Source organism: Lithobates pipiens, unplaced genomic scaffold (assembly GCF_037356315.1).
Source record: "Lithobates pipiens isolate NorthernLeopardFrog02 unplaced genomic scaffold, aLitPip1_a1.2 Scaffold_18, whole genome shotgun sequence".
Taxonomy (NCBI): Eukaryota; Metazoa; Chordata; class Amphibia; order Anura; family Ranidae; genus Lithobates; species Lithobates pipiens.
In genome coordinates, this window is record NW_027507758.1 from 111,371,546 (window position 1) to 111,395,383 (window position 23,838).

Sequence of the window (23,838 nt, forward strand, 5' to 3'; positions counted from 1 at the left end):
CTGGAAAATTGAGAACACGCTATCAATTTTTGGCTGGCGGAAATTCGGACAGCTAAATTCCGATGGAGCATACACATGGTCGCATTTTACAATGAAAAGCTCTCATCTGTCTTTTTCTGGCCAGAATTGCAATTGTCTGTCTTTTTCTGTCCGGAATTCCGATCGTGTGTACGCGGCATAAGAGTTTGCACTGCAAGAGTTTGTGGGCTATAGAGCAGAATAATAATGATGTGCGGAGCTGCACTGGAGACTTAAAGGCTTTTTTTTTAGTGCAAGCCCAAAGGCCAAGCTATGGTAACCTAAAGCTCTTGAAGTAGCCAGCTCATTCAATAACCAGTATGGAGCCTATCCTGAGGCATAGCATATAGTGGGGGCAGAAGCAGGCTCCAAAGGAGCGTAAAAAGCTAAAGTGGACCTTCAGTAATTTTTCCAACGTTCCATCTATTAAATCTTCTGCCCTTGTTGTTTTAACTTTGGATAAAAAAAATAATTCTGCCAGTAAATAGCTTATACAGTCCATTTCCTGTTTCTTGTCTGGTCATTGGCCTAGGCTTATGACATCATACGCAGCTCTCTCTCTCACTCTTGAGAGTTTGCCATAAAGGGGGGGGGGGGGGTGATTCATAAAAGGGCGAATTTTAGTGGTGCTATTCAGCCACTAGCGAGGCGGTTTTAACCCCCTGCTAGTGTCTGAAAAGGGTTTAGATCCACCCACAAAACGCCACCGGAGCAGCATTTTGCCGGCCGTATCGAAACGCTGTCCCGTTGATTTCAATGGGGAGCAGCGGTGGAGGAGCGGTGAGTTCACCGTTCCTTCACCGCTCCAGAGAAGCTGCTGGCAGGACTTTTTCTGACACCCTGCCAGCGCACCGCTCCAGTGTGAAAGCTCTCGGGCTTTCACACTGGAGTGAATGGAGACACTTTTTTCAGGTGCTATGCAGGCGCTATTTTTCGTGCGGTAGTGCCTGAAAAACGTCCGCAGTGTGAAAGGGGTCTTATAGCAACGCAGTGCAAAACCGCAAAAAATCATTGAGCAGCCAAATCTTACGGGGCTGAAGTGGTTAAATGCCACGGCCTACCTGAGTATTGTTGCTGACCATGTTCATCCCTTTATAACTAGTGTACCCACCTTCTGATGGCTCCTTTCAGCAGGATAATGCACCATTTCACAAAGCTCAAATCATCTCAAACTGATGTCTTGAACATGCCATTGAGATCACTGTACTCCAATGGTCTCCACAGTCACCAGATCTTAATCCAAAAGAGAACCTTTGGGATGCGGTGGAACAGGAGAGTCTCATCATGGAAGTGCAGCTGACAAATCTGCAGCAACTGCATGATGTTATCATGTCAATATGGACAAAAAATTTTGAGGAATGTTTCCAACATCTTGTTGAATCTATGCCAGGAAGAATTAAGACAGTTCTGAAGGCAGAAGGGGGTCCAATCCGGTACTAGCAAGAAGTGCTAGTTTTAGGGGGTACTAGGGGGTTGGACGGAGAGTATGTATTTTATTGGTGTTGGAGTTCAAGTTTAAAGATTAAATGAAGAGACCTGGATAACCTGGACCTGATTAAATAAGTGAAGAAACCAGAACAGACGTGCCCCTGGGTACCTCCAGTCCTGTGAAGGAGTTCATTATTTTGAAACTCTGTTGCTCACGATTGCTTGTTTCGATTCCCAATTTAGTAAATCAGGCCCTGTGGGTCTATTATCCTCATTACAAAATAAGCATCATAGAAAAGCCCATTTTTTTTACACGGAGCTCTACAACAACACCTGCCTGCGAAAGCCTTCAATCTGCTCCATAAAGCAGTCGCAACTCACCAGCCTAGGTGCCGGTGGGACTGTTGCATTTCATTCACTTCCAATAGTTCTCATTTCAGCAGGATGTTTTATGTTAATATCAAAGAAAATACTCATTTCAAAGTTCAAGTCTCTAATAATCGCCGCATGTATTTTTCCTTCCCAGCAGCTTCATTTCCTTAATCCCTGCACTGTCCACAGGTAGTTATTGTTTTCCTCTTAGAACACCATGTTAAACAACAACGAGTAATAATTAGGTAAAAATCAATTGTAACTATAAAGTCGATATACCATTTATGTCAGGAGATAATTACAGTTATTTGGATGCCACTCTACGTGGGGTCAGGAATTAGTCGCTTGAGAATAGCGATTTCAAAGTACTAAAAAGATCTTTTCGTCTAGGTAACACACTGTGGGCCCTGCTGGTTTCTTCCATACTCAAAACCTAATGTCTTCTGTCTCGCGAAAACGGCTTTTAATTTTCTTATTTATTGAATTTAGGACAATGCTTTTTTTTTACCGCAAGCCGCTGTTTTTTTTTTCCCCACTTATTATAATAACAGTCGCAAGAAGCCTCACAGTGGTATGGGGTGACAAGGGGGTGTTTTGGGTAAAATGTTAATAAGATAATTTGTGGTCTCTTTTTGAAATGTCAGGTTATTTGTATGTAGGTTTAAAAGGTTTAAATTTAATCTAATGTTTGTATTCTTAATAATTAAAGCTTGGCTAAAAAAATTTAATTTATTTTTTGCTCAACTTAAAGGGGTTGTAAACCCTCAAGGTTTTTCACCTTAATGCATTCTATGCATTAAGGTAAAAAATCTCCTGTCACGCAGCAACCCCCCAAGTCCCCCTTTTTACTTACATGAGCCCCGTAATTCCCACGATAGGAACGAGCACACCAGCTCCGTCCGGGGTCTCGTGTTCTGATTGGATAGATTGATAGCAGCGCAATCATTGGCTCCCACTGCTCTCAATCAAATCCAATGACGCGGGTGTCAGGTGGCGGGGCCAAGTCCTGCTGTCTGTGTCAATAAACGCAGCAGCAGTACTCGGGAGTGCGCCCGCACGTGTTTCCTGAAGGAGAGCGCTTCTCTGACAGGGCGCTCAAGAAGAGGAGGAGCCAGGAGCACCAGAAGAAGGACCCCAGAAGAGGAGGATCAGGGCCACTCTGTGCAAAACCATTTGCACAGAGGAGGTAAGTATGATATGTTTTTTATTTAACCGCTTGACAACCAGCTGCCGTCATTTTACTGCGGCAGGTCGGCACAATCCCTCGAGCTGTCGTAGCTATATGTTGGCTTGTGGGATTGGGATCGCAGGCCCGCGCACACGCCCGATGCACTGTGGGGGTACCGATGCTTGTGGCCGATGGTCGCGATGACCGCCTACCACAAGAAATCGCGGGCATGAGAGGCAGAACACAGAAGTGTGTAAATACACAAATTCCTGTTCTGCTCTGTGAGGAGAGACAGATCGTGTGTTCCTAATAGCTAGAACCACGATCTGTCATTTCCTCTAGGTCAGTTCCTTCCCCCACAGTTAGAAACACACACAGGGAACACAGTTAACCCCCTAGTGTTAACCCCTACCCTGTCAGTGACATTTTTACAGTAATCAGTGCATTTTTTTATAGCACCGATCATTGTATAAATTCCAATGGTCCCAAGGATGTGTCCACCATACTGTCGCAGTCCTGATAAAAATCGGAGATTGCCGCCATTACTAGTAAAAAAAAAAAAAAAAATGCCATAAATCTATCCCCTGCTTTGTAGACGCTATAACTTTTGTGCAAACCAATCAATATACGCTTATTGCAATTTTTTTACCAAAAATATGTACAAGAATACCTATTGGCTGTCAGGTCACATTGAGGCGAGGTGACAAATGCACACCGTAGGGATCAGGAGTGCACCGCAAGGTTGTGGACCCCTAGGGCTGACTGCTGCAGACGGGAGACAGATCCCACTGGGGTTAGAGCGTAAGATTCCCTGGGATACGGAGTCTAAGAGCCAGCAGGTGTTCACCAGTGCCTCTAGTGGTGAGGATGGACTTGGCTGCAACTGGCTCCAGGTCACGACCCCCAGGGTCCCCCAGCTCACACCCACAGTAGGCAACAGGAGGATAGGGATAGTGAGGGACAAAGCCAAGGTCGGGGCCACAAGCAGACAGGAATAGTCAGGGACACGCCAAAAGGTCAGGATCACAGACAAACAGGGATAGTCAAGGACACGCCAAAGTCTGTAACGGAGCAACAGAAGAGTACACGGCAGGTTACAGGAAGCTAACACACAAAGGTTGATCAGCAGCGTTGGCCTGCAGTGCACAGGTTAATATGGAGCTCCCTGATAGGAGCTAGGGTGGAGCCATGCCAGAGGATGGATTACAAAAGCAGACAGGTGAGGGTCGGCTGGTCTCTAGATGAACACATGGGAACAGGTAAGCAGACAAACTATTGCATAATCATGACAGTACCCTCCCTCTTACGAGGCCTCCCCCTCCCCCACCTGGGTCCAGGCTTAAAGGGAAACTCCAGATGGAACCTCCTGAACAGACTAGGAGCAAAGACCTCAGATGCAGTGATCCAAGACCTCTCCTCAGGACCAAACCCTTTCCAATGTACGAGGTACTGAAGAATGCCCTTACGGAGCCCGGAATCCAAAACTTGACTAACCTCGTATTTTAGATTATCCTCAGAGACTGGAACCGAGGTAGGGAGAGGACAAGAGCACCCGAGGACTAAAGGCTTCTTAGGAATGGGTAAGGGCATGAGAAGATCAGGAGCCTGAGCAGGGTCCCCCAGACCCCTTAAAGATGAGCTGGGCATCCATAACAGGACCACCAGACTGGGCAGAGGTCAGTGGATCCCTGAGGTCAGGTTGGTTAGAAGGTGACATGTCACAAGAGTCAAGCTGGATAGCTGAAACACAAATAGAATGCAGAGAGCCCTGAGAAAAAGATTGAAAACCCCTCCTGGCCGAATGAGGTATTCTATCCAAAGGATGGATTGAGCCTCTTAAACGGGTTTGAACGGACATAGTAGCAGTAGGGTGAGGCCAGGTCACATAAGGTCCTGAACAAGAAGCAGGAAGCTCATTGGGCATGGGCTGGACTGGCATAACTGGTGCAGAGGCCGACTGAATAGTATTGTCAGGTGTAGCGACCATCTCAATCGCATCACAGGGCATAGGAACTGTGGAACTTGCAGACAAGTTAGCCTGGCTGTGTGTCAAAGGGAGATTAGGGACAGGCAAAGGTAAATGGTTATGCAAACTGGAGTGAATGATCGACTCAGGTTCATAGGTGGGCCCCTCATCCAGAGTACCACATGACCTAAAGAGTGCATCAGTCCGACTATTGCAGGACGCATCCCAGAGATCGCTATATACAGCGGGAAGAGCAGAAGATACTGGGATGGTGGTAACAGGAAGTTTCTCCTTTGGGGTACCCTTGAGTAGGCAGGAAGAGGAACAGGAGGAACCCCAAGCCAGGATCTGTCCAGCAGACCAGTCAACATGTGGAGAATGGAGCCGTAACCAAGGAAGACCTAATATGATAGGAGATGAAGCCTTAGGTAAGACAAGGAAGGATATCCACTCCTGGTGGAGTGTCCCTACTGACATCTTAACAGGAAGAGTCTGGAAGCGGATAGGGCCCCCTGGGAGAACCGTGCCATCAATCGCCAAGACCACCAATGGCGTTGTAAGGGGCAAAAGGTTAAGTCTCATGGAGGATGCAGTTTCCCAATCCATGAAATTGGCAGCGGCTCCGGAATCCAGATGTGCTGAGACCGAACGAGGGGAAGCACCGACATGAAGCAACACAGAAAGGAGAGAACGAGAAGGTGAAGGTGATATTTCAGGGTCTAATACTCCACCTTCCAGATGTATTAGCCCTGAGCGCTTTTCCGGACGAAGAAAACAAGTGTCACGGAAAATGACCTTTGGCCCCACAACAGAAGCATAGGCCCAGAGTTCTGCGCCTAGCGCGTTCTTCGGGAGATAACTTAGTCCAGCCCAACTGCATAGGTTCCTCGGTAGGCAGGGGGTGCTCCTTGGATCGAAGAGAAGGGACTGAGGGCTCAGGCTGCCTAAAGAACGGGGAGTGCTGGCGTCTTTTTTCCAGGGCCCTCTCCTGAAAGCGAATATCGATCTGGTTACACAAGGTGATGACACTGTCCAGATCAGCAGGAAGGGATCTTCCTGCTAATTCATCCTTCACTCTATCAGAGAGGCCATGTAAAAAGGTTGCAACTAGGGCCTCATTATTCCAGTTCAATTCAGCTGTGAGGATACGGAACTGAAGAGCATACTGTCCCACAGACGCGGACTCTTGATGGAGACGTAAAAGAGCGCTAGCCGCTGAGGAGACACGACCCGATTCCTCGAAGATATTCCGAAAAAGTTTCAAGAAATCAGACAGGCTAAAAACCACTGGATCATTCAGTTCCCACAGAGGGGCAGCCGAAGCTAGCGCCTCGCCGGACAGGAGGGATATGATATATGCTACTTTTGCCCGATCGGACAGGAAGTTTTGGGGCTGAAGCTCAAAATGAATAGTGCACTGGCTAAGGAACCCCCTGCAAGCCTTGGAGTCCCCAGAGAAACGGGACAGAGCTAGCAGTAATAATGCATGCGTGGATGCGACTGGTGCGATAGGTGCAGCTGCTGACTGTACTTGAGGCTGCGGGTTCGGGGTTCCCAAGGAAGCCTGTAGCTGCTCGAAGCGGGAAGCCAGATCTTGAAGGAATCGCACCACCTGAGTCTGATGCGATTCTTGGGTCTCAAGTCTGCGAACTAAGCCCTGCAACGGATCGACTGTAGGAAGCGGCACGTCAGCCGGGTCCATGGCTGATCAAACTGTCAGGTCACTCAGGAGTGCAACGCAAGGTTGTGGACCCCTACGGCGGACTGCTGCAGATGGGAGACAGATCCCACTGGGGTTAGAGCGTAAGATTCCCTGGGGCGTGGAGTCTAAGAGCCATCATGTGTTCACCAGCGCCTCTAGTGGTGAGGATAGACTTGGCTGTAACTGGTCGCCACCCCCAGGGTCCCCCAGCTCACACCCACAGTAGGCAACAGGAGGATAGGGATAGTGAGAGACAAAGCCAAGGTCGGGGCCACAAGCAGACAGGAATAGTCAGGGACACGCCAAAAGGTCAGGATCACAGACAAACAGGGATAGTCAAGGACACGCCAAAGTCAGTAACGGAACAACAGAAGAGCACATGGCAGGTAACAGGAAGCTAACACACAAAGGTTGATCAGCAGCGTTGGCCTGCAGTGCACAGGTTAATATAGAGCTCCCTGATAGGAGCTAGGGTGGAGCCATGCCAGAGGATGGATTACAAAAGCAGACAGGTGAGGGTCGGCTGGTCTCTAGATGAACACATGGGAACAGGTAAGCAGACAAACTATTGCATAACCATGACATTGGCCTAAACTGAGAAAAAAAATTATAAAAAAAATAAAAAAAAATGGGGGTATTTATTATAGTAAAAAGTACAAAATATTGTGTTTTTTTCGAAATTGTCGCTCTTTTTTTGTTTAGAGCAAAAAATAACCGCAGGAACCGATCGAATACCACCAAAAGAAAGCTCTATTTGTGGGAAAAAAGTATGTACATTTTGTTTGATTACAGCATTGCACAACCGCACAATTGTCAGTTAAAGCGATGCAGTGCTGTATCGCAAAAAATTACTCGGTCATTCAGCAGCCAAATCTCTCGGGGCTGAAGTGGTTATAAAAAAGCAAAAAACTAGGGTTTAGTAATCCTGTAAAATGTTCTACAATAACCACAATATGAAAGAATATAAAATCCCTTTTGTGTGCACAAAATGTCCTTGTAAACCCAGATATTACCTTGTACATAGCCTGATGAGAGCTGGGGGAGGGACCCTACAGGTTTTTCCACTACAGGCTACCTGCATAAAACTACAGGAGGGGCGGATACAAGACCAGCCATCCTGCACAAGGAGAGAGAGCAGCAGTGACCGGTCTTTATGTTTGGAAACTCTAGCACAAAGGCAAAGATTCATGCTGGATTACTGCACAGAAAGAAATGTACAAAGCACACCAAGATTTAAATAAGAATACACATGCAATTCTACTGGGAAAAAAAAATACACATGCCTCCTATATTTAGACAATATTTGCTTATCCAGGAAGTTAGGTTTAACATGATGGGGCTTTTTTCGATTAGAAGAACACAGAAAAATACATTTCTTTTTTTAAAATGAAAATGTTTTATTTACTGATCACCATTAATAAATAGAGTCACCTTAAAGCAGATCTTTTTTTTTAATTTTATAACTGATAGCCCTCACTGACCAATGCCCTAGGCCAGCGGTCCCCAATCTTTTTGGCACCAGGGACCAGCTGCATGGAAGAAAATTATGCCAAGCACCATGGTTGATATGGTGTCAGGATGATTGAAGCGCAATATTTCTGTTATTACATTGTAATATAAGATGAAGTAGTTCAACTCATCATAATTCAGGATCAGTGGGAGCCCTGAGTGTGTCACTTGCCACCGTCGCCTACCACCAGATGCAGCCTGCCACAATTTGCAGCTTGTCACTTGCCCTGTCACCTGCCACCAGATGCAGCTTGTCATTTGCCATGTCACTTGCCACCAGACGCAGCTTATCACTTGTCACTTGCCCCATCACCTGCCACCAGATGCAGCTTGTCATTTGCCATGTCACCTGCCACCAGACGCAGCTTATCACTTGTCACTTGCCCCATCGCCTGCCACCAGATGCAGCTTGTTACTTGCCAAGTCATCTGCTACATTACCCAACTAAGGATCATTAATAATTAAATTCTTCATAAAATAAGGAGAAGGAATAATAAAAAAAAATAAGAACACATTACAAAAAACCTTAAGATACATCGACAACATCAGGTATTAATATGTATCGCCAATCACGGCAAAAGATATGTCAGAGCGGAGGATCCGCCACTTCTGGGTCCCAACTTGATATACCATACTAGGCTAGACCTCCAGGTGAAGATGTGGAATGCATGCCATCCTCAAGGGATTAGCCGACTCGCACACGCTGAATACACCTAGTGCCAGGCCAAGCACTTCAACATGTGAGTGTAACTGCCATTGTTGCTGCTGTTTTTTATTGTGTCTCCTGTTCCATCGTGAGCGGCCAGTGGAGTGGAATTGTGCTATTAGTGGAATCAATCTGGTATTCCAAAAGCACTTTTTGACCGACCTGTAAAAAGGGGTCAAGCATCTCTGGTGAGTGGCCACCTTTATGCTGAGAACTCGTGGTGGCAGAACTAGAAGTTTCATCTCAGAGTACTTTGATTTGGTGTTGGGATTTATCATTTATGTTCTTGTAATCCCACTGGAAAAAATACCATCATTTCTAGTTAACAGACTACTACCAAGCAAAAACATAATTACATGGTATTCAATTAAAAAAAATCATTCAGTCCATATCAATACATTTGGTAACATTTTTCTAATATTTGCTCTGTCAACACCATCCAGCTTACCCAAGCAATCACCAATGAGCACCAAATCATCCATCCACACCACTGCCAATATCCAAGATGGATAGGCTGAAAAAGGAGAGGATGTGTCCCTATCTTTAAAATATGCTCTATACGACTTATTTTGGCTTATGTAAATACATATCTAGTTATCTGACAGAATAGCAGTATCTTGTTATTTTGATATTCTTCTCTTTTTTCAGCCTATCCATCTTGGATATTGGCAGTGGTTGCAGATTTAGGTTGATTTGTAGTAACTAGTAGGGATGAGCCAAACGCCCCCCGGTTCGGTTCGCACCAGAACATACCGAACAGGCAAAAAATTTGGAAGAACACACAAACAACGTCTAGTCTATGGGACACGAACATGAAAAATCAAATGTGCTCATTTTAAAAGGCTTATATGCAAGTTATTGTCATAAAAAGTGTTTGAGGACCCAGGTCCTGCCCCAGGGGATATCAATGCAAAAAATGTTTTTAAAAACTGAAATTTTTTCGGGAGCAGTGATTTGTTTAATGCTTAAAGTGAAACAATAAAAATGAAATATTCCTTTGAATATCATGCCTGGAGGGTGTCTATACAGGTATACCCCACTTTTAATTACACAATGGGGTTTATTTACTAAAGCTGGAAAGTGCAAAATCAGGCTCACGTCTGCATAGAAACCAATGAGTTCCATGTTTTATTACCAAAGCTTAATTGAACAGGCTGAGGTTAGAAGCTCATTAGTTTCTATGCAGAAGTGAGCCTGATTTTGCACTTTCCAGCGATAGTAAATAAACCCCATTGTGTACTTAAAAGTGGGGTATGCCTGTAGTATGGCTGTAAAGTGGCACATTTTTCCTGTGTTTAGAACAGTACCACAGCAAAATTACATTTCTAAAAAAAAAATTGTCATTTAAAACTGATCGCGGCTGTAATGAAATGTCGGGTCTCAGCAATATAGATGAAACCCATTGAAAAAAGAGCATGGGTCCCCCTCCCCCAGTCCATTACCAGGCCTTTTGGGTCTGGTATGAATCTTAAGGGGAATCCCGAACCAAAATGTAAAAAAAAAAAATTTGTGGGGATCCCCCTAAAATCCATACCAGGCCCTTCAGGTCTGATATATGGAAATTAGGGGAACCCTGCGCCAAATTTTTAATAAAAACGGCATGGGGGTCCCCCCAAAGTCCATACCAAGGTCTGGTATGGATTTTAAAGGGAATGCTGTGCCAAAATGTAAAAAAGAAATGGCGTAGGGGTCCCCTACCTGGTAGGCTGCAGGAAAAGAGGGGGGACAAGCGAGCGCCCTCCCCCTCCTGAACCGTACCAGTCTACATGCCCTCAACATGGGGAGGGTGCATTGGGGTCTGACCCCAAAGCACCTTGTCCCCATGTTGATGGGGACAAGGGCCTCATCCCCACACAACCCTTGCCCAGTGGTTGTGGGGGTATGCGGGTGGGGGGCTTATTGGAATCTGGAAGCCCCGTTTAACAAGGGGACCCCAAGATCCCGGCCTCCCCCCTGTGTAAATTGGTAATGGGGTACATTGTACCCCTACCAGTTCACAAAAAAAGTGTCAAAAATGGTAAAAAGACAGCTTCATGGGAGGCTCCCGCCGACTGACTCTTCTGTGTGACAGTTCTTATATAGCTGAGGGTGGGGCCTGAAGGGCCTGGTATGGATTTTAGGGGGAGCCCCATGCAATTTTTCTTTTTTTTTAATAATTTTTGTTCAGGGATCCCCTTAATATTCATGTCAGACCCAAAGGGCCTGGTAATGGACTGGTGGGGGGAACTCATGCTTTTTTTTCCTATAAATTTTATCTATATTGCCGAGACTCGACAATTTATTATAGCCGCAATCAGTTTTAAATGACAATTTTTCCTTTAGAAATGTAATATTGCTGTGGTACTGTTCTAAACATGGGATACCACCTTACAGGCATACTATAGACACCCCCAAGCACGATATTTAAAGGAATATTTAATTTTTATTGTTTCACTTTAAGCATTCAAAAAAAATCACTGCTCCCGACAAAACGTTCGTTTAAAAAAAAAAAATATATTGCATTGATACATATCCCCTGGGGCAGGACCAAGGTCCCAAAACACTTTTTATGACAATAACTTGCATATAAGCCTTTAAAATGAGCACTTTTGATTTAGTGTCCCATAGACTTTAATGGTGTTCCGGCGGCTTTCGAATTTGACACGAACACCGCGTATTGTTCGCTGTTCGGTGAACAGGTGAACACCTGATGTTCGAGTCCTTGCGAGTAGTGGTCTCTTCAAATACCCTGAAACATGTTGGGATCAGACACTACACTGTGAGCATCCACTCAACACACAACTATCACCATATAAGTGGCATGAGTAATGCAATTTTTAATGGTCTGTTTTTAACCAGGTATTAAATAAATGATGTAAGTTTATATTGTGAATTGCTTTTTCCTTGATTTATGGCACCATTCTAATCCCATCAAATACCTGCTGTTCTATATATATACTACCCCAGGGATGAGGTGCCTGACATAGCGTTGTCACCTAGCCGCAATGCCTCAAAACTTTTAACCTGCATTTATCAGTTTATATTCCTTTGTTCTGACAGTGCATAGTAATCCTTACATACATTCTTATGTTTGAAGTAGACATCATGAGCAAGTATCTTTTTGATGACAGTATCTATGCTCAACACATTGGTAGAACGCTACAATTAGCTTGAGAGCCAGCTTCCATATTACAAAATGTATGTTTAAAAATGCAATGTTTTACATTAATAGCAGGCTAGCAAAACTGGACTAAAACGTAATTACTGAGAGCAAAAAAAATTGATGTCGCTATACCCTGTAACCTTTCGTTTATTGCATACAGGCTGCAAGGGCCCTAAGCAACTGATAACCTTGTACAGGTTGGAGCGATAAAGGACACAAGTGACAGGCTCATGATATGTGTGTCTTGCCTTTGCTGACAAGGAACAATGGGACAGCTTGCATGTCACTCAGTCCTTTTTATTGGAGCCTGGAAAGTGTACAAGGACTGATAAGCACAGATACATGAGTCACTTGTGTGTCTACACCCTGTTCTGCATGGGATCCTTCACATCATTTCAATGGAAAATACAACAGCTGCTTGTATTTTCATAGAAATGTTCTATGCTGAATGCGATTCATACAAACTGTAATGCGCTCACATCTCAGTGTCTTTTAGGATTAAAGGACGTTTATACAGCAGCCAGCCGCTAAAACTGCAGTGTCAAGCGAAAATCCCTCTGTCCGCTAATGGGAAATGTTTGAATGCCTGCAGGCTTCAAACTACATGAAACAGTTTTCTTAATTAAGAGCTTCAATAGATTGACCCTTATGGCAAAATAAACGTACCTTTTAGCCATAAAGATATTTCATAAAAGAAAAATAAAAGACATTGCTGACTCATTTTCCACTTCCAAATGTGATATATTCTAAAAGAATAACTAACCGCCCACATTTTGAAAGTCTGGTAAATATCGATTTTTAGTTTCAACAAAGGAAAATAAATAGCTAATAGCTAATGCATTACTAGTTAAAATATGTAAAAGTTTCCATATGTAGTGTATGCGAAATAGGGCCCCTTTAAAACCCTTTAAGCATTACTAGTTAAAGTGGTTGTAAACCCTTACAAACCACTTTGACCTACAGGTAAGCCTAGATTAAGGCTTACCTGTAGGTGCAAGAAATATCTCCTAAACCTACATGGTTTAGAAGATATTTGTCAAAATACAGGCACCACTGTCTACGGCGCATTTGCCATATACAGCGGCGCACAGGCACACTGAGCGCGCCGCTGTCAACGGCGATATGCCGTGAATGGCGGCTCCCGTGCGCATGCGCGGGAGTGACGTCATTGCGGTTTCGTCGAATGACAGCGCCGGAGCAGCGAGACCCACCGAGAAGATGGAGGCTCCGTACACAAGGGGACAGTGGTGACTTCGCTGGCTCCTGTGTCAGGTAAGTGACACATATGCTTTACCTTTGCAGAGAATCAAAGAGGAAGTAAACCCACCAGGGTTTACTTCCTCTTTAAAATATGTAAAAGTTTCCATATGTAGTGTATGCGAAATAAGGCCCCTTAAAGACCCCTTTCACACTGGGGCGTTTTGCAGGCGCTATAGCGTTAAAAATATCGCCTGGTCTGGGGGAGATGGCTGCTGGAGGACTAAGGGCGAACCGATGTAGGTATGGTGAGATGGATCTCTGGCTCTTCCCTATCTTTCTTTTCTCTGTCCTTTCCCTTTCCTCCCTCTATGTTTATACAGCGGACTCTCTCTTCTACGGTTTTAGTTTGACACATAGGTCGCATAGTAGACCATGTTGGGCTACATGGGTGTTGGCGCGGATAGCTGACTTATGGTGTCCTCTGTCCCCCAGTACACCGTCGGCCAGTTTAATTAACATTGTTGCATATGCCCGTGAACCAATGCTACACACTGTTTGTTTAATTTTGACCTTGCAATGTTTTGAAGGTACACTGCTTCTACTATATACATGTACTGCCTACCTTCTTTCGAAACAACAAAAAATAAATAAAACGTTATTTGGAAAAAAAATAGCGCCTGCAAACCGCCCTAAAACAGCTGCTCCATTCACTCCATTGTGAAAGCTTGAGGGCTTTCACACTGGAACATTGCACTGGCAGGGCACCAGAAAAAGTCCTGCCAGCAGCTTCTTTGAAGCGGTGAACTCACCTCTCCTCCACCACTCCTTCCCATTGAAATCAATGGGGCAGCGCTGTCATACCGCCGGCAAAGCGCCGCTGCGGCTGAATTTTGTGGGCAGATTTAACCCCTTTAGATTTAACCCCTTCAGCTGGCTCTCCATCCATCAAGAAAGCCCCCTAGCATGTTTCAGAGCCATGTAGGACTTTATCAATCCCTACACGGGTGAAACATGTTAGAGGGGCTTTCCTGATGAGTGAAGACCCAACTGAAGTAATTTTGTAAACATGTTTTGTGATTTACTATATTGGTGTGCAGTCCTGGGAAACATTTGTGGCTTTCTGAACAGGCTTGGATAGGCTTGACATGCTCTTATCAGTGACCCAGCACCAGTGTTTGAAATGGTCAGTATTTACCTAGGTTTCTCACCTACACCTTCTCACCTAAACATCGGGAGGTTTTCCATGATTTTTAACTAAATCGGAGAAATGCAACTGTTTAATAAATTGTGCCCGAGTCCTGGAGCATAAAGGCTTTATAGAGCTTTGGGTGGGATAAAGCCTCAATTCCTAGGTTATAATCTTTCCTGGTACCAGATTTCAAAATTAGTCAGTTTTCCACAGGCATTTACAGTGCCTTGCGAAAGTATTCGACCCCCTTGAACTTTTCAACCTTTTGCCACATTTCAGGCTTCAAACATAAAGATATAACATTTTTATTTTTTGTGAAGAATCACCAACAAGTGGGACACAATTGTGAAGTGGAACGAAATCTATTGGATTTTTGAAACTTTTTTAACTAATAAAAAAATGAAAAGTGGGGCGTGCAAAATTATTCGGCCCCCTTGCGTTAATACTTTGTAGAGCCACCTTTTGCTGCGATTGCAGCTGCAAGTCGCTTGGGGTATGTCTCTATCAGTTTTGCACATCGAGAGACTGAAATTCTTGCCCATTCTTCCTTGCAAAACAGCTCAAGCTCAGTGATGTTGGATGGAGAGCGTTTGTGAACAGCAGTTTTCAGCTCTTTCCACAGATTCTCGATTGGATTCAGGTCTGGACTTTGACTTGGCCATTCTAACACCTGGATACGTTTATTTGTGAACCATTCCTTTGTAGATTTTGCTGTATGTTTGGGATCATTGTCTTGTTGGAAGATAAATCTCCGTCCCAGTTTCAGGTCTTTTGCAGACTCCAACACGTTTTCATCCAGAATGGTCCTGTATTTGGCTGCATCCATCTTCCCCTCAATTTTAACCATCTTCCCTGTCCCTGCTGAAGAAAAGCAGGCCCAAACCATGATGCTGCCACCACCATGTTTGACAGTGGGGATGGTGTGTTGAGGGTGATGAGCTGTGTTGCTTTTACACCAAACATATCATTTTGCATTGTGGGCAAAAAGTTCGATTTTGGTTTCATCTGACCAGAGCACCTTCTTCCACATGTTTGGTGTATCTCCCAGGTGGCTTGTGGCAAACTTTAGACGAGACTTTTTATGGATATCTTTGAGAAATGGCTTTCTTCTTGCCACTCTTCCATAAAGGCCAGATTTGTGCAGTGTACGACTGATTGTTGTCCTATGGACAGACTCTCCCACCTCAGCTGTAGTTCTCTGCAGTTCATCCAGAGTGATCATGGGCCTCTTGGCTGCATCTCTGATCAGTCTTCTCCTTGTCTGAGCTAAAAGTTTAGAGGGACGGCCAGGTCTTGGTAGATTTGCAGTGGTCTGATACTCCTTCCATTTCAAAATGATCGCTTGCACAGTGCTCCTTGGGATGTTTAAACCTTGGGAAATCTTTTTGTATCCAAATCCGGCTTTAAACTTCTCCACAACAGTACGGACCTGCCTGGTGTGTTCCTTGGTCTTCATGATGGTCTCTGTGCTTTCAACATAACCCTGAGACTATCACAGAGCAGGTGCATTTATACAGAGACTTGATTACACACAGGTGGATTCTATTTATCACCATCAGTCATTTAGGACAACATTGGATCATTCAGAGATCCTCGCTGAACTTCTGGAGTGAGTTTGCTGCACTGAAAGTAAAGGGGCCGAATAATTTTGCACGCACCACTTTTCAGTTTTTTATTTGCTAAAAAAGTTTAAAATATCCAATAGATTTCGTTCCACTTCACAATTATGTCCCACTTGTTGGTGATTCTTCACAAAAATTTTAAATTTTATATCTTTATGTTTGAAGCCCAAAATGTGGCAAAAGTTTGAAAAGTTCAAGGGGGCCGAATACTTTCGCAAGGCACTGTATATATATCAGCTGACCAATTCTCAAGGCTCCCTCTCTTGCTCTCTCTGCTATGTAAGCCTCTTGCTTGGGGAAAAGGCTTACTGCTGACAAAACACTAGAAAGGTACAAGAGTTGTCTGTTTGTTTTGGGGAACTCATTAGGGGGCATTCTTTTTATTTAGGTACTGCCTTGAAACTGTGTTTGCTTTCCACCTTGCTAAATAAAATGTAAGACATTCTTGCTTAGACTGTTCCTGGGTGTATCTGTCTCATGCATGGATTACTCCTGCCAATATCAATTGAGTTTGCCTCCCCCTACGGCAGGGGAAGGCAACCCCGGGCCTCCAGCTGTTTTGAAACTACAAGTCCCATGAGACATTGCAAGATCCTAACAATCACAGGCATGACTCCTAGAGGCAGAAGCATGATGGGATTTGTACTTTCACCACAGCTGGAGGGCCGAGGTTGTTTACCCCTGCCCCAATCCATACCAGGCCCATTTGGATCTGGTGTGGATTTTGAGGGAAACCCCAACTGAGCATGCAGCCTGGCAGGCCAGGAAAGGGGGGGGGGCGAGTGAGCCTGAACCATACCAGGCCACATGTTTTCAACTTGGGGAGGTGCTTTGGGGCAGGGGAGGCACTGCGCTTTCCACCCCAAAGCACCTTGTCCGCATGTTGATGGGGACAAGGGCCTCTTCTCCACAAACCTGGCCAGCAGTAGTGGGGGTCTGCGGGTAGGGGGCTTATCAGAATAGGGAAGCCCACCTTAACAAGGGGGGCCCCCCAGATCCTGGCCCCCTCATTTGTGAATGAGTAGGGGTACAATGTACCTCTACTCATTCACCAAAAAAAGTGTCAAAAATAAATAAAAACACAGTTTGTGACAATTTTTTTATTAAAATTAAAAAAAACAATGTCCCCCTGCTGGAGATCCATGGTCAATTACGCCACCTCTGACCCGAAAAAAGAAAAAAAAAAGCTCCGCTCGTGCCAGAGACTCCTGCCTGCTCCGCCATATTACAGTTCTTAAAATGATGACACTTGGTTCCAGATTCTGACAAGCTCCCTGCCCGCAGACCCACACAATCACCAGCCAGGATTGTGGGGAGGGAACATGGGCACAAGGTGCTTTGTGGTGGGAAGGGGCAGTGCTCCCCTGCCTCAAAGAACCCCCCATGTTGAGGGAATGTGGCTTGGGATGGGTCAGGCTGGCACTCGCCCGCCCCTCTTTCCTGGTCTGCCAGACTGCATGCTCGCATAAGGGTCCTGTATGGATTTTTTTTTGGGGGGGGGGGGGGTTCCACCTCATTTAAAAAAAATGGCATTAGGGTTCGTCTCAAAATCCATTCCAGACTTAAGGGTCTGGTATGGATTGAGGGGGGGGGACCCTCATGCTGTTTTTTTGTTTAAATATGTGTAAAACTGATCCGATGTACAGTGCTCAAAAAATGCACAGGACTCTTTTTAAATTCACAGCGAATTTGCACTGCTGCTGCACCGCACATATGTGAACCGCCTCCATAGAAAGCTGGCGGATGTGGTTGAAAATGCATCCAATGCATCCAATTTGCATATATGTTAACGGAGGGTTGTTCATACTGTAGTGGTCTCATGCTGTACTCTTTCTGTCCTCAGTCATTTTATCTGATTATCACCTTACATCTAATGAACTCTAGTAGAATGTGCGATATCAGCGGTATCCATAATCCCTTATTCTACTTCTGCTGGGTCTACCCATGGTAGAATATTGGGCAGCCAATGGTTAAAAATTTATTTTAAACAATACATTCTTAGTTCTAATATGTGGTCATTGACACTAGAGTGCCTTATGGTAAATATAAATGCTGCCATCTGGTAATAAGATTTTACTGTTATTATACATGCTTCTTATCTTTCTGCTTGAGTGGTTTCTCTTATAATGTGCACAATCTTAATTTGTATTCAGACCTGCCTTTTTTTGGAGCTGTCTGGGCAAGATCTGTATATCTCCTATTTCTAAATATGCCTTACTAAAAAAGACAGACATTACAGCATAATCACCTAAGAGATATATGTAATTCACAGACAATTTTGTTATCCTTGTTTGTAGTGGGAACATTACACATAGATCATCCATAATTGTTGATAGAAACCAGGATCTCCTATGTTACTCTTCTCTGTCCTAGCCTTCTTTTTAATTAATTTCTGAAAGTAAACATGAAATCACTTCTTAATTAATTATCCTTAACCCATTACCAGTTGCTTCTCACTGTTTGATGTATAGATCATGAATGTTTTCCAGAAGATGTAATAATAAGCAGACAAGCAAGTCAAAGGTCAGGATCCAAATTATCGCAGCTGTCAGACATCATCAGTGTTCACGAGACAGATGAGAAGGTAAATAATAATTGCATTAATACATCTCATACTGAAATCTGCATGTGTTCTAGTCCTCTTTTGAATATGGTCCTATAAAAAAGCATTTATAAGAATCTGCCTTGCGTAATTTAGGTCATTTCTGATTCTATCATTTCATGTGACAGCTACATAAACATCTAAACCTTAAGCCTCGTACACACTATCGGATTTTTTGCAAACAAAACTTTGGACTTTTGTCCGAAGGGCATTGGCCCCAAACTTGTCTTGCATACAAACGGCACACAAACAAACACGAACGTAGTGACTTACTACGTGGGTTTTCAGCTCTTTAGGGCCACCATTTGGGCTCCTTCTGCTAATTTTGTGTTAGTAGAAGTTTGGTTAGTGTTGATTTGCGCTTTTCATTTTGCACTTTTCTTTTTACGATTTTCAGTTTGTTTCTGAATGGCTGTCTGTCAACCAGCCATGTTGCAGAATTGGAAGAGATAACGTGTTCTTTATTATTGGCCTTGGAGTTATTGCTTTGACCCAAGTCCAGTCCAGGAACAGGAGGAGGAGGATTTCTTGGCCCAAAAATTGGTTGCTTAATTAATCGTGACCAATTATGTCATATGCCTTTGCTGTGGGAGCTCCGGGAGAATAATCCAAATGATTTTTGGAATTATCTCCAGATGACAGACCCTTGCTTTTACCAACTCTTGGCATTGTGGACCCCCGATATTATGAAGCAGGACACATGCATGAGGCTTTTATTTTATTTTTTGGTTGAATAATGATTTGATTTGGTATATTTTCTATATTTTTGGATGCATTCAATGCACTTTTTGGTTAAGTTCTATGGGCAGATAGCATGTCTAATTTTATTTGTTTTCTTTTTTGAATGCACAAAAAAAATTGCGAAAAATAATACTTAGCTGTAAGAGATGTCATCGGCTGCATGCACTCTGAATATATCCTAAACCGGGGGTCAGCAACCTGTAGATCACGATCTACCAGTATTGTGGACAGGTGACTGGTAGATCATGGTCTGAGCTTGCTGGCCAGCCATTCCAGAGCATTAAACAGAGTACATTGCAGAGGGACTACTTGTAAAGTTGGAGCTGTAGTAGGAGGGCAAGAGCTGCATAAGCCGATGCCTCCTCTGTAGTGCTGGCTCCTGTCCCAAGTGGAATGATACCAACTGCACTCCACCTCTTATCCCAGCTAGTGGTCTCCAGAGTGGTGCCAGCAGCAGGAAAGAAGAGATCTTTAGGTCAGTGTGAAGCAATACACTGGGCATAATAGTTTAAGGCTGCTTTCACACTGATGGGCCCGCGGTTTACCCACACCATGGGTGCAGTGCAGTGTACCTGCAGCTTTTCTGCGGGTTTGTTGCACTTATGCCCCATATGCACGATGAGATTATCGGACGAATGATTGTCCGTTTTTTATTGCATGCTAATCTCAGATTGAATCTGATGAGTTTACTAAAGTCACGAAAATTCCAGCACGACAGAAAAAAAATTCGGAAGTGATGTCATGTGTTGTAATGCATTTGTATTGCATTTTCAAACGATAGCTGTACTGATTAAGGCTGGGTTCACACCGGAGCGATTTTCCCGCATCGCATGCCTCCCGCCGGCAGTTCACACTGCCCTATGCGGACTGCTGGGAGTGTCAGTGAAACCTTAATGACACCCCCAGATCAGTTCGCATATCGCAGTGCGATCTGAAAACTCGGACAGGAATCGGATCGCATGGTGTGAACACCCATGCGATCCGATTCTGCTGTGGACCAAAAAAAGGGTCCCGTGCTAGTTTGCGGCGGGTGCGATGCGAATTCAGCCATACTATCTGTATGGCTGAACTCGCATCGCACAGAGATCGGATGTGATTTGCACTGCAGTGCGGTGCGAATCACATCCGGTTCTCGCTGCCGCAGCGGTGTGAACCCAGCCTAAATGAAAATCGTACGATCTGGCATCGTACGAAAAAAAATTCCGTGCATGTCCGATAGAATAATATCGGATGAACTGTCCTAATCGGCTATCGAAAGCTCTGTACTAACGATCCGATTAGCGTACGATCGCTTCGAAAGCGGTATTTTCAGTACGATTTTCTGATCGTGTGTACGGGGCATAAGTCATAGACTTCTATTATATCCTGCTGTTTTACTACACCCCAACTTTATGTGTGAACAAGCTCTAAGGGTGCCGCTGCCAAATGCAACTAAGGGCCGGGGTGGACTGACCATTCAGCCACAATATTCACAGTACCTGCAGGTAAGCCTTGTAGGTACATGTGGTGTAACAGTTTACTACCACTTAAGCTCAGGGCCATTTTGCTGGCCAAAGACCACAGCACTTTTTGCGATTTGGCACTGCGTCGCTTTAACTGACAATTGCGCGGTTGTGCGACGTGGCTCCCAAACAAAATTGAAGTCCTTTTTTTCTCACAAATAGAGCTTTCTTTTGGTGATATTTGATCACCCCTGCGGTTTTTATTTTTTGCGCTATAAACAAAAAAAGAGCGTCAATTTTGAAAAAAACAAATTTCCTGACAGGCTCCATGGCAGCATACGTGTGGGTTAGCCCCGCCTCCATAATTACCCAATAGGACCTCTACTCCCATAAATCTTTGCTCCAAGCTGCTATCCGTGTTCCTTTTTTGTCCTCCTCCATAGGACAGGTGTTTCCTATCTGAAGAGATCTTCACTACGATCAAGTCGGCCGACTATCAAGCTTTTGTTCCTCCGATAGGCCCTGTCTGTTAAGCATGGGTATGGAGTGTATGGCAGAGTAGCGCTGAAGGCTTGGTTTGTCCGAAGATAAAGTGCGCACGGCTTATTACCTGCTATGTAAGGTGGCCATTATCTGCCCGATGGATCGGTGGTGTGTGCTTGAACCTGTTCGGCCAGGCGATCGTTGGTGGAGTGGTGAGCTGTAAAAATTCAGTTTTTCATGGCAGCAGTGTTTATGTGTTTTTCTTTTTCTATCTGTGTCTTTTCATATGCCAGCTGGTTCTTGTGCATAGGCGCTGACGCTTCCGCGTTCCAGCAGCCTTTCTCCCCCTGTTTCCGGGTCCAGCGCTGCGTTCTGCGCATGCGCGGACCCAAATCCAAAGCGAGGCTTGGTTCCCGCGCATGCGCGCGGGCATCTCGCGTCTGACGCCGCTGATGACGTCATGGGCGCCATATTTAAAACACAGTGAGAGATGTCAGAATTTGGGAATGATTGCAGGAAATTCAGCGACTTCCCGGGGCCATTCTCTGGTTGGTGTAAGGTAGGTTACGATCTGCTCTGATGTATTATTGCTCCTGTGTTTTTGTATGGCTGCTTATGAGGGTCTATTGTTGTTACAGTCAGCGTTCTTAGTCATGGATGCCTCACTGCCTACTAGTGACCTGCCCGCTTGTAACAGGTATGTGCATGGCTGGATTGCTGTATATATGTGGAGTATTCCTTAGCATTTGATACCAGCCTGGTCTGTATCTCTCTCTCTTTCTTGTATATTTCCTTATAGCCCTTCTAGGTCTGAACCGCATTACAGTGCGCATAGTCGCAGTGGATCGTCAAAATCGCACCACCGCAAATCATCGTCAAAGTCTGGTTACCGCAGGTCTTCCAGATCTGGACAACGCAGTGGTCACTCGCACTCAAGCAGAGGACCAGATAATTCATGTTGGGGCTGTAAGATGCCCATTTCAACAGACAAATCGCTCTGTGATCATTGCTTCTCTAAAGTCGCAGATGAAAGAGATGGTGCGGATCAACGCTTGGAATCTATGGTGAGAAGAGTGGTAAAGGAATCCCTGCAGCAGAGGGAAGCTCATCACGCTATGGAATCCCCCTCAGACCCATTATGTCCTTCAGGAGGTGAAGGGCTCTTACAAGAGACTGGGGAATCTTCTCAACCAAGCCACCACTCTGTGCTCTTGTCTGACAGTGAATCGGATCCAGAGGATCCAGGAGTAGGATTTGATTATGCTTTAGTACCTGCTCTTGTCAAGGCAGTGAAAGAAGCTTTAAAATGGGAAGAACCCACTTCTTCCCCCCTCCCCAAACAAAGAAAGTTTTTCAAACAACTCAAAAAGGAACGGCAACATTTTCCTTTCCTATCTGAATTGGGAGAAATCATTACTGAAGAGTGGAGCAAGATTGATAGGAAGAGCTCCATGCAATCAAAGGTTTCTAAATTGTACCCCTTTAAGGAGGATGATGTGAAGCACCTTGAATCAGCTCCTCTGGTAGACGCAGCACTTATGCGTTTAGTTAAATACGTGACTCTCCCTTTGGAAGACACGGTATCTTTCAAAGATCCGTTAGAGAGAAGAATTGACTCAGATCTGAAAAGAATTTATCTAACTTCAGGGATGGCTTGTAAACCAACTTTGGCTTTAGCTGCAGTCTCAAAGGCTATTGAAATATGGGCCGACAATGTTGAAGAGTTCTTGAGAGGTATCTCAGTGAATACGGCTAAAGACTCTCCTATTCAGGAGATCAGAATGGCATCAGCTTTTTTGGGGGAGGCATCTATTGACATTACCCGCCTTCTGTCTCGGGCTATGTTGGCAGCAGTCTCGGCACGCCGTGCTTTGTGGCTCCGTCCCTGGTTGGCGGATCCAACATCTAAGCAGGCATGGTGCCGTATACCATTTGAGGGTACCTCCTTGTTTGGTAATAAACTAGATAGCGCCATATCCCGGGCCACGGGTGGGAGGTCTGGGTTCCTCCCTCAAGACAGACGTCTTCAAAACCAAAAACGTATTTTCTCAAGAAGGCAGACCTCGGATCGCGCTAGAGAAGCGCGCAGTTATAGGCCTGGCAGGGAGTTCTCTAGATCTTGGAGGTCCAGACAATCCTCCCTTAAGAAAACCTCAAAGGGGGCTTCCGCAGGTAATCAAGATTCTACCAAATCTTTTTGAAATTGGGCCCGCTCAAACATGTCAAGTGGGGGCTCGCCTTCTTCACTACCGACATGTTTGGGCGGCCTCAATTCAAGATTATTGGACCGTCAAGACGGTTTCCTCGGGTCACAAGTGGACTTTCATCAACACTCCGAGGTTAAGGTTCATTCCCACAACAATTCCAGGCTCAGAGGAAAAGAAACAGGTCCTATTGACCTACGTAAGTTGTTTGCTGGATCAAGGTGCAGCCGTGCCCGTGCCAGAAGACGAACGTGGCGAAGGCATGTATTCTCCTCTGTTTATGGTTCAGAAAAGAAATGGCGCATGGAGGCCGGTGATAGATTTGACCCACCTCAATTCCTTCA

The 23,838-nt window shown here is 44.8% G+C and overlaps 1 protein-coding gene across 2 annotated transcripts in view; it reads left to right on the plus strand.

The window, feature by feature from the left end:
• Nucleotides 1–23,838, plus strand: part of CFAP61 (cilia and flagella associated protein 61) — a 460,443-nt gene that overhangs the window by 54,659 nt on the left and 381,946 nt on the right. Inside the window, exon 9 of one of the 2 annotated variants that reach the window (XM_077486014.1) lies at nt 18,494–18,606. In XM_077486014.1, coding sequence (XP_077342140.1) covers nt 18,494–18,606 — 113 coding nt within the window. The remainder of the gene's footprint in view (nt 1–18,493; nt 18,607–23,838) is intronic. The other variant, XM_077486015.1, reaches the window with a different exon arrangement.